General features: G+C 34.9%; 1 protein-coding gene and 1 long non-coding RNA gene across 3 annotated transcripts; both read left to right on the top strand.

Annotated features, from left to right (window-relative positions):
* Positions 1-228: 228 nt before the first annotated feature.
* LOC115725142 (probable U3 small nucleolar RNA-associated protein 7) lies at positions 229-4,765 on the top strand. 2 transcript variants are annotated; one of them, XM_030654571.2, is made up of 9 exons: positions 229-389; positions 639-727; positions 1,224-1,286; positions 1,365-1,454; positions 1,589-1,721; positions 2,605-2,723; positions 2,997-3,064; positions 3,430-3,478; positions 3,578-4,765. In XM_030654571.2, the coding sequence occupies exons 2-9, from the start codon at positions 671-673 to the stop codon at positions 4,607-4,609; spliced, it is 1,611 nt and encodes a 536-aa protein (XP_030510431.1). In that variant the 5' UTR covers positions 229-389; positions 639-670; the 3' UTR covers positions 4,610-4,765. The 2 variants fall into 2 exon arrangements, with proteins under 2 accessions (XP_030510431.1, XP_060973335.1); XM_061117352.1 differs by lacking the exon at positions 229-389 and having other exon boundaries at positions 621-727.
* Positions 4,766-5,785: 1,020 nt separating this feature from the next.
* Positions 5,786-7,058, top strand: LOC115725143 (uncharacterized). Its single transcript, XR_009688454.1, has 4 exons — positions 5,786-5,858; positions 5,984-6,082; positions 6,315-6,449; positions 6,592-7,058. It is a non-coding gene; the product is annotated as an uncharacterized LOC115725143 (long non-coding RNA).
* Positions 7,059-15,256: the final 8,198 nt, after the last annotated feature.

The raw sequence follows: 15,256 nt of genomic DNA, 5'->3' as shown, positions 1-15,256 counted from the left end.
AAGAAAATAAAAAAAAAAATGTCTCATTTTAATTATCATTAATAAAAACTAAATAAACACATAATTATAATTATTTTTAAATATAATTTAAAAAGTTAGAGATGTCATCAAATTAAAAAGAGAGTAGTTTTCCTAATACCCCTAAAAAAATAAAATAAAAAATAAATTAAATATTGATTTTAATTTTTTGATGCAAATATTAATTTTAATTGGATGCCAAATATTGTAGTATACAGCTTACCACAGATGAATACTAAATACCCTAACGAATGAAAGTGAAACCCTTTCTTTCTGAATTTTTCCGCCTCTCTCAACCTTCTTCCCTTCCTCACAACTCACACTACTTCAGTCGATTGCCCAGCGACCCCGGACGGCAGCTTCACCACACGGTAAACACTAAACATATAACAATGTATTTGAAATTAGCATAAGCTAATATGGCTCGCAACAGATTATAATCACTGAGCATTAACTTCACACTAGTAAAGTAATAATTTATAGTAAAGTTCGTAGCTTTCTATTGTTATAAGCATTGCCACCATTACAGCCTTCGTTTTGTTACTTTGTAACTATTAAGGTTCTGGGTATTCTGCAGTATCTGAGATTTGTTAACTATTAAGGTTCTGGGTCTTCTGCAGTATTAGAGTAGAGAAGTTTTCTGGCAAGCAAGATGGGTGTGGAAGAAGAAAATGGAACACTTGAGAAGATTGTACCTCTTACTGATCAGGTGCGTTCAACTGTTAATTTATACAAAATGTCGGCTAATTGAATATTATGTGCAAAGTTAGAAAATTAATTGTGTTGTGTTTTTGTAAGTAAATGAAATTGTTTGTAGACTGCAAGTCAATTATTTAATTTTTTAGCATATCACTTTTGTCATATTAAATAACTATGCTGATTTTTTTTTTTGTGGGATGTCGATCTAGTGATTGTAGCTTTTGTGTTTTTCCCAAAATTTTATTCACAGATGCCCAGAAATTGTTTGTCATACTCAAACTTATACATAAAATTGTTGAATTTGGTAGTTAAGCCACAATTTTCATTCGAACCTTGAATAAATTGTCCTTTTCCTCATCCACATTGGTGTTTAGCTGTGTTTTTTTAAAGCTTCTGTACTTAAGTTATTATTTTTTATTATTAAATCCATCTCAAGACTCTTTATTTATATATCTTTTTACCTAAATGAAATACTAATATCTGAAATACTCTTTGAATTGCAACAGATATTTGATGAGCTAGACATAAAAAAGAAGAAGTATCTTAGAGGAGAAGGTGCTAACTTGAAGGTATGGCTACTTATTTGTCATTCTGTATGATGTTAGTGCTTGGTTGTTTATTTGCTTAATCAATTTCCGTTGTTGCAGGCATTGAACGATAAAAAGTTGAAGGGGCAACTTGCAAACAGAGAAGAGTTGTATGGCAAGTCTGCAGATGTTGCTGCCAAGACTGAGAAGGTGAAGCTTTTACTTTTGTAATTAGTCAGTTTGGTACAATACTTGGACATCGAAAAGGGAAAAATATTTTAAAACTAGTGTCTATGATCATCTCCTTTATGTTTACCTCATTTGTTTTCTATTTCTATTAACAGTGGCTTATGCCAAGTGTGGGAGGCTTCCTAGAGGTTGAAGGGATAGAGAAGACATGGAGGATCAAACAGGAAGATATTGCTAAAGAAGTTGATATTTTAAGTTCACGTAAACAGTTTGATATTATTTTGCCAGGTAACAACAAGAACAACTGTTCTGTTATTATTGCTTTCCAACAGTTTAATCCACAGGTTTTTTCTTGATCAATGAACATTTCTTGAGACATCAATGTTTGTGTTCTTTGAAAATAATTTATGAAGATCTCTTTCTGTTTTGAAATAATTCTTGGAAGAACTTATAAAACCAACAAACAGTAAATAGTCCAAATTTATTGTTTATTTAATTATCGAAGAAGGAGTTTTTTAAGACTTGGCAGATACATTTTGATGGAAAGGGGAACATAAATTTAATCAGAAATTTTCTCTTGCTTGATAATTAAAATAAAGATAGGTTGGTAATTGCAATTGGATCTTCAACTTAATGTTCGTTAGCTTTATGGGGGGTTGGGTTCTCGGGCGTGTGGGAATGTAAAAACAAACCTATGTTTGGTATAGTTTTAGTAGAGGGCTTATGTTTGTGTGGGTCCTTATCTTAAGTTTATTTTTGGGGTAATCTCAAGCGCTTTAAACACTTGAGTTTGAGATGCCTTAGTTTTAACTCCTCCCAACTAAAACCCACTGAGTAAAACTCTTAAACCAAACACCCCACTAGTGTTTTTTAAGAAGGTTTTTCCTAAGGGCCTTGTATATTGTTTCATCCAAGTCTGTGAGCATTAAGTTGGATCTCTGACATAATGTTCGTTAGCTTTTAGTTTTTTTTTAAAGAACATAAAAGTTTTTCTGTGGGGCTAGTATTTTGTTTTGGCCAAATCTTTGGGCATTAGTTACTAAGAATTTGCTATTCTGTTGATATTTTACTGTTGTCCTTCTTCATTCCGCCTTAGTAAAATTTTTTTATGCTTGAAGAAAATTGAAAAACACGAGTTACTCAAGAATTGGATTTGCGATCTTATCTTCAGATCTTGGTCCATACACACTGGATTTTACCTCAAGTGGTCGTCATATGGCTGTTGGTGGAAGGAAGGGCCACCTGGCCATTGTTGACATGAAGAATATGAATCTAACTAAGGAATTGCAGGTATATCCTTCAAAAGTCAAGATGTCGTTGAGTAGTTTTTTATGTTTTTCGTCTTATGAATGTGGGATAACTAATATATTCGTTATATTTTTGTCCCTCAACGGTGAAAGGATTAGGGACCCTTTGTCCTTTTTATGTCTGGCTGTTTACTTAGTATTAAAGTGCCTTCCACTATTTGAAAAACCCTGCCCTTGTATCTCCTTTCATTCACTAGGGTGCTTGTGTTTTGTAAATTTAGGTTTGATAGCACTTAATTGCCAATTGTTTTTTCAGGTTAGGGAAACAGTACGCGATGTGGTCTTCCTGCACAATGAATTGTTCTTTGCAGCAGCCCAGAAAAAGTAAGAGCTTCATATTAGTGTTTGTTATCTTTGTACTCACCACTTGTTGATTGACAAATACCGTCTGTTACATGATCTAGTCATTAATGTTATAGATACTATTTTGAAGAATATTAAAATTGGATCCAGTTTTCTTTGAACTGAACTGTTATTCCCAATTTTATATTTATGAACTGGAAACAGTGCCACATTTTGCTAAAAGCTGCATATCGAGTGATTTCACTTGAGTGCTCTTGGGCCGTCATTTATCTTTACTGAGTAATTTGGTTTTGGTTACTAGGTTTCATTAGAACGATGAAAGTATACTTTAAGCATTGTGTGGGATCATTTGGATAATTTAGTTATTGATGTTAAATTATTGACAGGTATACCTACATTTATAACCGGGATGGAACAGAGCTTCATTGCTTGAAGGTAAGTTCTGTTCAACAACTCAAGGGTGCTCAATCTGGTGTTCATTCTCTTTAACTATTATTTTTCAACCTAATAATCATTATATTTTATATGCTGTAGGATCATGGCTCAGTTTTAAGGCTTCAATTTTTGAAGAACCACTTCCTCTTGGCATCAATAAACAAATTCGGACAACTTCATTATCAGGATGTAACCATGGGTGAGATGGTAGGTAATTACAGGACTGGGTTAGGCCGAACTGATGTGATGCAGGTGAATCCTTTCAATGCCGTTGTTGCTTTGGGTCATTCGGGTGGTACTGTTAGCATGTGGAAGCCTACAAGTTCTGCTCCTCTTCTTAAGATTTTGTGTCACCGTGGGCCTGTCTCAGCTCTGGCGTTCCACCCCAATGGGCAAATCATGGCCACAGCAGGAAAAGAGAAGAAAATTAAAATTTGGGACTTGAGGAAACTTGATAAAGAGCTCCAAGATATACAGGGCCATGCAAAGACCTTGGATTTCAGTCAGAAAGGTTTGCTTGCTCGTGGAACCGGATCTCATGTACAAGTTCTTAGAGATTTGTCTGGAACTCAAGACTACAGCAGATACATGAACCATTCTATAGTAAAAGGATACCAAATAGGAAAAGTGTTGTTTAGACCGTATGAAGATGTTTTGGGCGTAGGGCACTCGATGGGCTGGTCTAGCATTCTCGTTCCAGGTTCCGGGGAACCCAACTTTGATTCTTGGGTTGCTAATCCATTCGAAACATCCAAACAGCGAAGAGAGAAGGAAGTTCGCTCTCTTCTTGACAAGCTCCCTCCTGAAACAATCATGTTGGATCCCACAAACATTGGTTCAGTGAGGCCTCCAAAGAAAAAAAATCTAACGAAACAGGAGAAAGAGGCTGAGATGGAGGCTGCTATTGAAGCTGCCAAAGACACCGAGTTCAAGTACAAAACAAAAGGAAAGAATAAGCCAAGTAAAAGAGTGAAGAAGAAACTCGAGGTAATCTCCAAAGCCAAGAGGCCTTTCTTGGATGAACAAATGAAAGAGGAAGAACAGATAGCTAGAAAGAAGCAGAGACCAAGTGAAGAAGCTGTACTACCGGTTTCTTTACAGCGGTTTGCTCGAAAGAACGCATCAACTTGATTGCAAACCAGTCCTTTCCTATTAATGGTTTTTCCTCATGTTCACTAGTTCAAAGTATTTTTTGTTTACCTCTCATTTTTGATTTATTAGGTAAAATGTATTCTAAAAATTTTGTTACGTCAAAAGAGTGAATGAGAAAGTGAGATTCTTCCCTTCTGCGTGTTTTCTTATTCTTTTTCGTTATTGTCTGCTAAGTTTTATCGCCTTTTCCCTGTTTTACTTGTTTGAAATTAATTAAAGTGGAAATTACCTGTAGTATGGATTTTTATTAAATGTTTAGATAAATATGGATAAATTTTAATTTTAGGTAAATTATGGTATTTTTCTATTTTAAATTATTATGTGGGTTTTCTTTTCCATATTTTAAACTTTTTTTTTTATATTTTCCAGAAAATCATTTTCTCTCTTACCTCTTTGTCTTCTCCATCACCATTGTTTCTCTTCACCTCTCTGTCTTCTCTTCACCATTGTTCCATCTTCACCATTGATTTCTCTCTTACCTCTTTGTCTTCTCCTCCACCATTTCTCTTCACCATTGTTCCATCTTACCTGAAGAGGAGGCATCGATTTACGCCGTCGAAGCGAAAAGAGGAGCCTATAAAACATCGTGAGGTCCCGTCGTCCCTCTACGTCCTCTGACCCCTTTTCTTCGGACAGCCACCTCTGCCCTCTCCTCTGGTTAGTTTTCTTGCTTCTACTTTTCATGGAACTGTTCAACTATTACTCAATGCTCTGCAAGTGTTTGATAAAATGTTTTAAAAGACCCCAAGAAAAATAATATGCTTCTTCATTGAATATCCCTTCTTCTCTACTCAAAGTTGACCCAAGCCATCACTTTCATGTCTTTGCATTTAAATTGTATATTGTACCTAACATTTCATAACCATGATAAATTTAAAGCTTCTCTGAGTTTAACTTTCAATATAGGTGTACAGGATTTAGTTTATAGCTTGTAGAGCACACTTATCAATCATTTAATCGCGAAAACATTTTTATTATGTAACCTTCCCTTTGTTGGGTAACCAACATGTAAGGTTGTGATTTTCCAAGTCATGCAATTAGCATTTGATTATACCTTTTAATCTGAATGTTTCTATTTCAGGGTTGGGTAACACTACAATTGACCCGAGATCCCACCTTTGCAAGAGGATTCTTGTCTGCTAGATCCGAATCCTTTGGGTTTCTTTCAGATGTTTATTCTGTAGCTGCTGATGAAGTTGGGAAAATTTTTGTTATTGCTGATGAAAGGGTATGTATCTATCTACAATATGGTGTGCTTATCTATTCTTTGAGCTCCTATACACATGATAAATTTGTGTAGCATTTTTGGTAACCTGAAGTTAAATTACTCACTGCGAAGTATTTTTGGAGCAGGCAGATCTTAGCAAACCAGAGACAATTCCTGTAACGTTGGTTGGCATTCACACTGTTATTGATTGTGCCACAGGGCGCCCAGAAGAGCTTATAAAGACGGTAGGATATAACTAATAATTTTCTCTATAGTAGTTTCATATTGATTGGTTTTTGCATTCTTTTTATGCTATATTTCTTTTTTTCCTAAAAACAAGTTGAGGAATTCATGTGTCATTCAGCAAGCTCAGTATATATCTTTATGGTAAAGGTGCAAATATTGATTCCAGACCTTTGCTAAGCAATCATTTTCCCCTTAAACTAAGCTCTTTATTGTGTCTTCTTTATTTTTCAGGTCATTAATCATATTTAGAGAATGTCTTCATCTGATTTTGAATCTCCGAAGAAAACATCTAAAAATACGCAATCCCCTTCTTCTACTCGTGGTGTGAAAAGAAAGTGCATTGGTGAAACATCTAAATGGAACAAGGTTTTTTCTAATTATTCTCTTAAAGTACCAAGCTACTTATTTTCCATGCTCTTTTATTTAATATCAGTTTATTCATGATTTATTTTCAATGATCTTTTATATTGAAATTTAATATTAATTCATCTTAGCTACTTATTTGCAGTGACTGTGGTGCATTTGTGATTGCTTTTGCTGATCACATAATTCATGACACCATAAATGGCATATCTCCTAAACTCAACATTGCCAATTATCGTGATGACCTTGTTGTTTGTCTTTACCATCATGCTAAAAAGAAGCAAGAGGATGGGTACAAGACTGATGTAGAGGAACCTGAAAAGCCTGAGAAAACGAAGAAGAAGACTGATGTAGAGGAACCTGAAAAGCCCGAGAAGGAAAAGAAGAAGACTGATGCAGAGGCACCTGAAAAGACTGAGAAGAAGAAAAAGAAGGATGTTGAAGAGGCACCTAGAAAACTTGAGAAGAAGAAAAGGAAGGTTGTTCAAGAGGCACCTGAAAAACCCGAGAAGAAAAAGATGTAGTAGTTTTATATTTTTTGTGTGAACATAAATTGAGTTCTTATTCTTAATGTCTCAGGCAGGCTCTTTGAGATTTCATACTTTGTTTCAAACACACATGGTTACTTTCTTATATTGTTAGGTTACTTTGTAAAGTGTGACAAACACACCTGGTTATTTTTTTTCCTAATCTTTTTCAATGAATAGGTGTCTTCTAATTCTTGTTTCAGTAATAAAAATTGGATTTAGTAATGATGAGCTGTATTATGTACCAGGTTACTTTATAAATCATAATAGACATACTAAATTACTTTTTTTTTATTAAATCAAGACATCAAATTTTATAAGTAAAAAAATTAAAATTATACTTGAAACAAAAACAAATCTGTATAAATTAAAATTTTAATGGTACCAGGTTAATTAATTTTCTTAATTGAATTTCAAAATACTGATATTAGGTTACTTTCTTATGTAGTTAGGTTACTTTGTAAAGCATGACAAACACACTAGGTTACTTTTTTCTTCTTCATTTTTTTTATTATTTTGTTTTAAAAAAAAAAGTATTCAAAGTTTGATCAATATTCATTTAAGCAAAAGAACTAATGTTTTCCCAAGGTAAAGAATGTAACAAATCATTACAACCTTATGTAGTATGGTGTCCATAGTAACTTGTTCCTTTTTTATGAATGAATATAACGAGCAACATCCTTAAGTAAAAGTAAATGAATCATTCTCTTGGGTTGTGTGGCTTCTCCATAGGTGGGTTTCTGCACGTTTTTCTATTATGACCTGATTTGCCACATCGTCCACACTTCATAACCACTCTTGGCTCTCCCCGTGCTCTTATCCTTCTCCTCCTTGGTCTACCGGGAGGAATTTTTCCTTTTGGAGGTAGGACAAGTATGTCCAATTCTTCTGGTAGACTCCATTCATCCTCATGTGGCAAAGGATAAACTGTTTCTGCATAAGTTGCTTTCATTGTTTCAGTTTTGTAGTAAGCAGAACAAAACTCATAGCAATTTAGCCTTTTTTTTTGCAATGACAGCAAGTGCATGTGAACATGGTACTTCATCTTCTTGAAACCTTCTACATGTGCATGTTTTCTCTTGAATATTGACTATATAAGTTCCTCTTTCTTCAATCACTTCTGAAAAAATAGTGTTGCATTGTCTCACCTGTCAAACATATGTAAAATAACAATAAAAAAAAGGTATTACAAATAATGTCACCTGGTACAAATTTGTTCAGTATATTAATATATCAGGTTACTTTATTTTAGTTTTCAAAATATAGTATTAATCAATTAAAAGCAAACAACATACCTCAAATTTAGTAGATTTTAGATAGTTCTCTCTCAATACAGCTTCAGCTTCTGATGATATCGCTGTAAAAGTTCCATTCGCCTCATTTCCATTAGTCCAAACCCATTTTTGTACAACGCTTCTTATGCATTCCAACATTAAGGTTATTGGCAAATTCCTTGCCGCTTTATTTGCTGCATTAATAGACTCCGCTATATTTGATGTCATCATGGTATATCTCCTTTTTGGTGAGTGAGATCTCGCCCATGTATGGTAACCTACTTTTTCTAAGTAAGGCCTTATACGGGCATCTATTTTGTCAAGAGCAGCCATATAGTACTCAAACCCAACCAATGTATATGCTTTTGCTGCTTTAACAAAGTTTATAGTCAAATCATCTCCATGGATATGAAGATTGGCCTTAATGTTGTTAAGTAGATGAAAAATGCATGCTCCATGGAAGACATTAGGGTATACTGTTTGAACAACATTTTCGATGCATTTTCAAATTTAAAGTTCCAGGTTACATTCAGAGGCAATAAAAAATCCTAAGATTGAACTAGCAGGTGACTTTTTTCAAGGCATGGTATTTTTTTGCTATAAATTGCACCCACAACATAATAAACACAACCATATTCAAATTTAAAGTTCCAGGTTACATTCAGAGGCAATAAAAAACCCTAAGATTGAACTAGCAGGTGACTTTTTTCAAGGCATGGTATTTTTTTGCTATAAATTGCATCCACAACACAACAAACACAACCATATTCAAATTTAAAGTTCCAGGTTACATTCAGAGGCAATAAAAAATCCTAAGATTGAACTAGCAGGTGACTTTTTTCAAGGCATGGTATTTTTTTGCTATAAATTGCACCCACAACACAACAAACACAACCATATTCAAATTTAAAGTTCCAGGTTACATTCAAAGGCAATAAAAAACCCTAAGATTGAACTAGCAGGTGACTTTTTTCAAGACATGGTATTTTTTTGCGATAAATTGCAGCCACACCACAACAAACACAACCACATTTAAATTTAAAGTTCCAGGTTACATTTAGAGGCTATAAAAAATCCTAAGATTGAACTAGCAGGTGACTTTTTTCAAGGCATGGTATTTTTCTGCTATTAATTGCAGCCACAACACAACAAACACAACCATATTCAAATTTAAAGTTCCAGGTTACATTCAGAGGCAATAAAAAACCCTAAGATTGAACTAGCATGTGACTTTTTTCAAGGCATGGTATTTTTCTGCTATTAATTGCAGCCACAACACAACAAACACAACCATATTCAAATTTAAAGTTCCAGGTTACATTCAGAGGCAATAAAAAACCCTAAGATTGAACTAGCAGGTGACTTTTTTCAAGGCATGGTATTTTTTTGCTATAAATTGCACCCGCAACACAACAAACACAACCATATTCAAATTTAAAGTTCCAGGTTACATTCAGAGGCAATAAAAAACCCTAAGATTGAACTAGCAGGTGACTTTTTTCAAGACATGGTATTTTTTTGCTATAAATTGCAGCCACACCACAACAAACACAACCATATTTAAATTTAAAGTTCCAGGTTACATTTAGAGGCTATAAAAAACCCTAAGATTGAACTAGCAGGTGACTTTTTTCAAGGCATGGTATTTTTCTGCTATTAATTGCAGCCACAACACAACAAACACAACCATATTCAAATTTAAAGTTCCAGGTTACATTCAGAGGCAATAAAAAATCCTAAGATTGAACTAGCATGTGACTTTTTTCAAGGCATGGTATTTTTCTGCTATTAATTGCAGCCACAACACAACAAACACAACCATATTCAAATTTAAAGTTCCAGGTTACATTCAGAGGCAATAAAAAACCCTAAGATTGAACTAGCAGGTGACTTTTTTCAAGGCATGGTATTTTTCTGCTATTAATTGCAGCCACAACACAACAAACACAACCATATTCAAATTTAAAGTTCCAGGTTACATTCAGAGGCAATAAAAAACCCTAAGATTGAACTAGCATGTGACTTTTTTCAAGGCATGGTATTTTTCTGCTATTAATTGCAGCCACAACACAACAAACACAACCATATTCAAATTTAAAGTTCCAGGTTACATTCAGAGGCAATAAAAAACCCTAAGATTGAACTAGCAGGTGACTTTTTTCAAGATATGAGAGTTCTTTTGTTAAAAATTACAATCACAGCACAACACATTACTATGAGAACCAAAATAAAAACCTAAAATGAAAATTCCTTATCATTTTTCCTAAATAATATGTTAACTACATCAAGAATGTAATCAAATTCAATAGTTTGTTACCTTTGTCTATTTTGACTTCAGATTTTATTGATTTTCGTCATCGGCGGCTGTAGGATCATGAACAATAAGATGAAGAATGATAATCACACTAGAGGAGAAGGAAAGAAGTCAGATGAGAATCGCAAGAAACTTGAGAATTCCCTTGAGCTGCTATGCTGAACATGAGAATTCCATTGACCTTCATATATTAAGAAACCTAAGATCAACCATATGAGTTGCACAGAGACAAAAGCACCAAGAATTTCAGAGAGAAATCGCAGGAGAAGGGAAGAAATCGTAACAGAGTGCAAAATGAATCGTAACAGAATTTCAGAGTTACAAGAATTGGTGAATTTTGATATTTAGGGTGGGAATTTTATAAATGGAAATATCCTTTTATGGGTATTCTATTTTTTCCATTTTTTAAGTTTTTTATTTTTTTTTTCCAGATTTTAAGTTTTTTTTATAAATGTCCATATTTTTCAAAATGGTTTTAAGAAATTCCATATTTATAAAAAAAATTCCCTTAATTAAATCTAAATCTATTCAGTCACAGTTAGACAATAATCTATATTTCAACAATGTTCACCAAAAATCATACTAAGAGGATCTAATTCTGATCCTACACCATCTATTTATCTATTTATGTACAGAGCAAACTCTTTCATAATTTTCAACTTGGAAAGAACATTCAAGTAACCAAAGAATGAATTTATATATAAACGATTTTCAATATATCAATATAATTAAATCAACAAGTCTCACAGGCTGATTTTGTTTGGAGAAGTATTATGTAGGGAAAGAGCTCATTTCAAAAGGATATCGATGGCTAGTCGAGAATGGAAATAATTTGAGAATCTTACAAGATTCTTGCAATTTTTAATTTCTTTGATATGCTCAATATTTCTTAGGATTTGTATGTGATTGATCTAAAGAAAGAGAAGGGGGGATGAGGAATTTACAAAGGGAGTTTTGAATGCTGAGGATGCCAAGCTGATTCTTCTTTTACTACCTGTGGATAACAACAATTTTGTGGGGTTCATATACAGTTGCAAGTATTAGTTTAGTTAGTTATTTCGGTTGTAAACTTAGACAATTAATTCAGTTATTTTGTGTCAGTTTGCTTGTACTCTCAGCCTATGCATATAAAGGCTTTTGTTCTGTAATTGAGTAAGAGACAGAGAGAGAGAGATCGAGTTGTGAGCTGAGGGATTCACTTTGAGTTGTAAAAGAGCATGGGTAATTCAATTCATGTCTCTCAAGTGCCTAAGTTTCTGGTGTAGGAGCAAGACTCCATCTAGTGTGTTTGCTGTCTATTGTTGTTGATTGACTGAGTTACATTCATTATAATAAAGGCAAAGCCTCAAGGCAGTTCCTCCCAAGGATTAGATCCAAGTGTTAATTCACTTGTGATTGAACCTTGTAATTCGGTTGTGTTCTCTTCTTTTCTGCTCTGGTTTATGTTTATTGCTTTCTGGTTTATTTGATCTGGTTTTGGTGTTCTTGAATGGTGATTGAATCACCACAAATGGTATCAGAGCACAGGTTGCATTTGAGGATTCAAGAACTGTGAAGATCAAGCTTGAAGAACAACAATGGCGACTGCAAGATTCGAAATTGACAAATTCACTGGGGTGAATGATTTTGGTCTATGGCTCATCAAAATGAAGGCACTCCTTGTGCAACAGGGCATTGTCAATGCTATTCTTGAACCTGCTTCCAAAGATGTAGAAGATGTAAAGAAAGTCTCTTAAGAAATCGAGATGAAGGCACACAGTGCAATCTTGCTCGATTTGGGTGATGAGGTGCTTCGAGAAGTTGCAGAAGAAGAATCCGCTCTTTGTTTATGGAATAAACTAGGTACAATCTATATGAAAAAGTCTTTAGCCAACAAAGTGTACTTGAAGAAAAGGCTTTACACCATGAAGATGGAGGAAACTAAAGAACTAAGAAGGCATCTTGATGACTTCAACAAATTGATCTTGGATTTGAACAACATTGGAGTCAAGATTGATGAGGAAGATCAAGCCATTCTTCTACTCAGCTCCCTGCCTAAGAATTATGAACATTTTGTGGACACTATACTTTATGGTAAGGATACTCTTACCATGTCAGAGGTTAAAGCTGCCCTTAACTCAAAAGAAATACAAAAGAAGGTTGATGACAGAACTGAAACTGGTGGGGAAGGACTATTTGCTCGAGGAAGACCAGAAAGAAGAGATTTCAAGAAATCAAAGAATGGACACAAGTCCAATTCCAAGAACAGAAATGCAGTGGGAAAGAAATGCTATTATTGCAAGAAAGAAGGTCACTTTAGGGATGATTGTTACCTATTAAAGAACAAGCTCAAAAGGGACAAGAGCAAGGAAAGAGGTGAAGCTGATGTTGCATCAAGTGGATACGATTCAGCTGATGTTCTTGTTGCATCTAGTGAAGATTCTGGTATAGAATGGATTCTTGATTCGGGTTGTTCCTTCCTTATGACCCCAAACAAGAACTTGTTCACTGATTTTGAGGAAAATGCAGCAGGTATTGTCCTTTTAGGCAACAACAAAGCTTGTAAAATCATTGGGGTTGGCACTGTTAATATGAAAATGCATGATGCCATTATCAGGTCAGTTCAGAAAGTGAGATATGTTCCTGATCTTAAAAGGAACTTGTTATCCATAGGCATGTTTGACAATCAAGGTTATACTGTCAAAATCGACAAGGGCACTCTTAACATCTCAAAAGGGTCACTTGTGGTAGTTAGAGGAAGACTCAAGAATGGTCTTTATTACATGGTTGGTTCTGCTGTAATAGGGTCTTGAACACCAACAATAAACAATGCAAATAATGATGTTCAACTATGGCACTTGAGGCTAGGACATGTTAGTGAGAGAGGGCTCAATGAACTTGACAAACAGGGGTTGTTTCAAGGTGATTTAAATGGGAAACTTGGTTTCTGTGAGGAGTGTGTTTATGGGAAAAGTTGCAGGGTAAAATTTGCCACTAGTCAACACACTACTAAGGAGAAATTAGCCTACATTCAGTCGAATTCGTGGGGGCCTTCTAGAGTCAAAACTCTTGGTGGAGCTAGCTATTTTATTAGCATCATAGATGATTTCTCTAGGAAAGTTTGGGTATTCCTATTGAAAAGCAAAGATGAGGCATTTAATGCCTTTGTCAATTGGAAAAGGCTGATTGAGAATCAAACCAAGTGCAAAATTAGAAAACTGAGAACTGATAATGGTTGGGAGTATTGCTCTAATCAATTTGATAAATTTTGCAAAGAACATGGGATAGCTAGACATCTCACTGTTAGAGGTTCACGTCAGCAAAATGGTCTTGCTGAAAGAATGAATAGAACTCTCATTAAGAGAGTTAAGTGTATGTTGAAAGGTGCTGGTTTGGATAGGCCTTTCTGGGGTAAAGCTGTTAAGACAGCTTGTTACCTAATAAATAGGTGTCCATCAGTTCCATTGAAATTCAAGACTCCACAAGAACTATGGACAGGTCATGTTCCAAAGCTTGACCACTTGAGGGTTTTTGGTTGCTCAGCTTATGCTCACTACAGACAAGACAAGTTACAACCTAGGGCTCTAAAATGCATGTTCCTAGGCTATCCTGATGGAGTAAAGGGGTACAAATTATGGTGTCTAGAACCAGGGCATAAGAAATGCATCATTAGTAGAGATGTGGTGTTCAATGAGGAGGAAATGGCAATGAAAATGGGTGTTACTGCTACTGCACCAAAAACCAGCAATCTTGGTGATCAAATTGAGGTGGACACTACTCAATCTAGTCCTATTGAAGCATCAGAAACCACCAAGAATGATAATATTGAGACTATCACTCAACCTAGTCTCAGCTCATATCAACTTGCCCGAGATAGAGAAAGTAGAACAACTAAAGCTCCTGACAAATTTGGTTATGCTGAGTTCACTACATATGCACTCAGTGTTGTTGAAGATATGGAAAGTGATGAGCCATCTAGTTACAATGAAGCCATCTCTGGTAAGAATAGAACAGCATGGTTGCATGCTATAGAGGAGGAGAAACTGTCATTAAAGAAAAATACGACATGGACAGTGGTGAAGAGACTTGAAAATCAAAGGATAATTAAGTGCAAATGGCTATTCAAACAAAAAGATGGGGTACCAGGTAGTGAGGGACCAAGGTTTAAAGCAAGATTGGTTGCTAAGGGATTTACTCAACAAGAAGGAGTTGATTACAATGACATATTTTCTCCAGTTGTCAAACAAACCACCATTAGAGTTGTCTTATCCATGGCTGCTAGATTTGATCTTGAGGTGGATCAAATGGATGTCAGAACTACTTTTTTGCATGGGAATCTAGAGGAGAAAATCTACATGGAGATACCTGAGGGCTATGATGAGAAACCTGATCAGGTATGCCTCTTAAACAAATCTCTTTATGGTTTGAAACAGGCTCCAAGACAATGGAACCTTAGATTTGATGAGTTTATGCTAAAAATTGGCTTTACCAAAAGAAAATATGATACTTGTGTCTATTTTCACAATGGAATCTATCTACTATTGTATGTTGATGATATACTAATAGTAGGGAAAGAAAGAAGTCAAATTGAAAGCTTGAAATCTCAACTTGGTGTTGAATTTGAAATGAAAGACTTGGGGCCAGCCAAGAAGATTCTAGGCATTGAAATAAAGAGAAATAGGCCTCATACCATAAGTCTATCTCAAGAACATTACC

The sequence above is a fragment of the Cannabis sativa genome, chromosome 6 (assembly GCF_029168945.1).
Source record: "Cannabis sativa cultivar Pink pepper isolate KNU-18-1 chromosome 6, ASM2916894v1, whole genome shotgun sequence".
Lineage (NCBI taxonomy): Eukaryota > Viridiplantae > Streptophyta > Magnoliopsida > Rosales > Cannabaceae > Cannabis > Cannabis sativa.
Note: the sequence above shows the minus strand (reverse complement) of the source record. Positions and strands in the feature narration are given on the sequence as shown.

Bases quoted from the DNA above. Each gene is read 5' to 3' on its own strand.
- LOC115725142 (XM_030654571.2), top strand. From the start codon at position 671: ATGGGTGTGGAAGAAGAAAATGGAACACTTGAGAAGATTGTACCTCTT. The intron at 1,455-1,588 runs GTGAAGCTTTTA...TTCTATTAACAG, and splicing joins TTGCTGCCAAGACTGAGAAG to TGGCTTATGCCAAGTGTGGG. The intron at 1,722-2,604 runs GTAACAACAAGA...TCTTATCTTCAG, and splicing joins GTTTGATATTATTTTGCCAG to ATCTTGGTCCATACACACTG.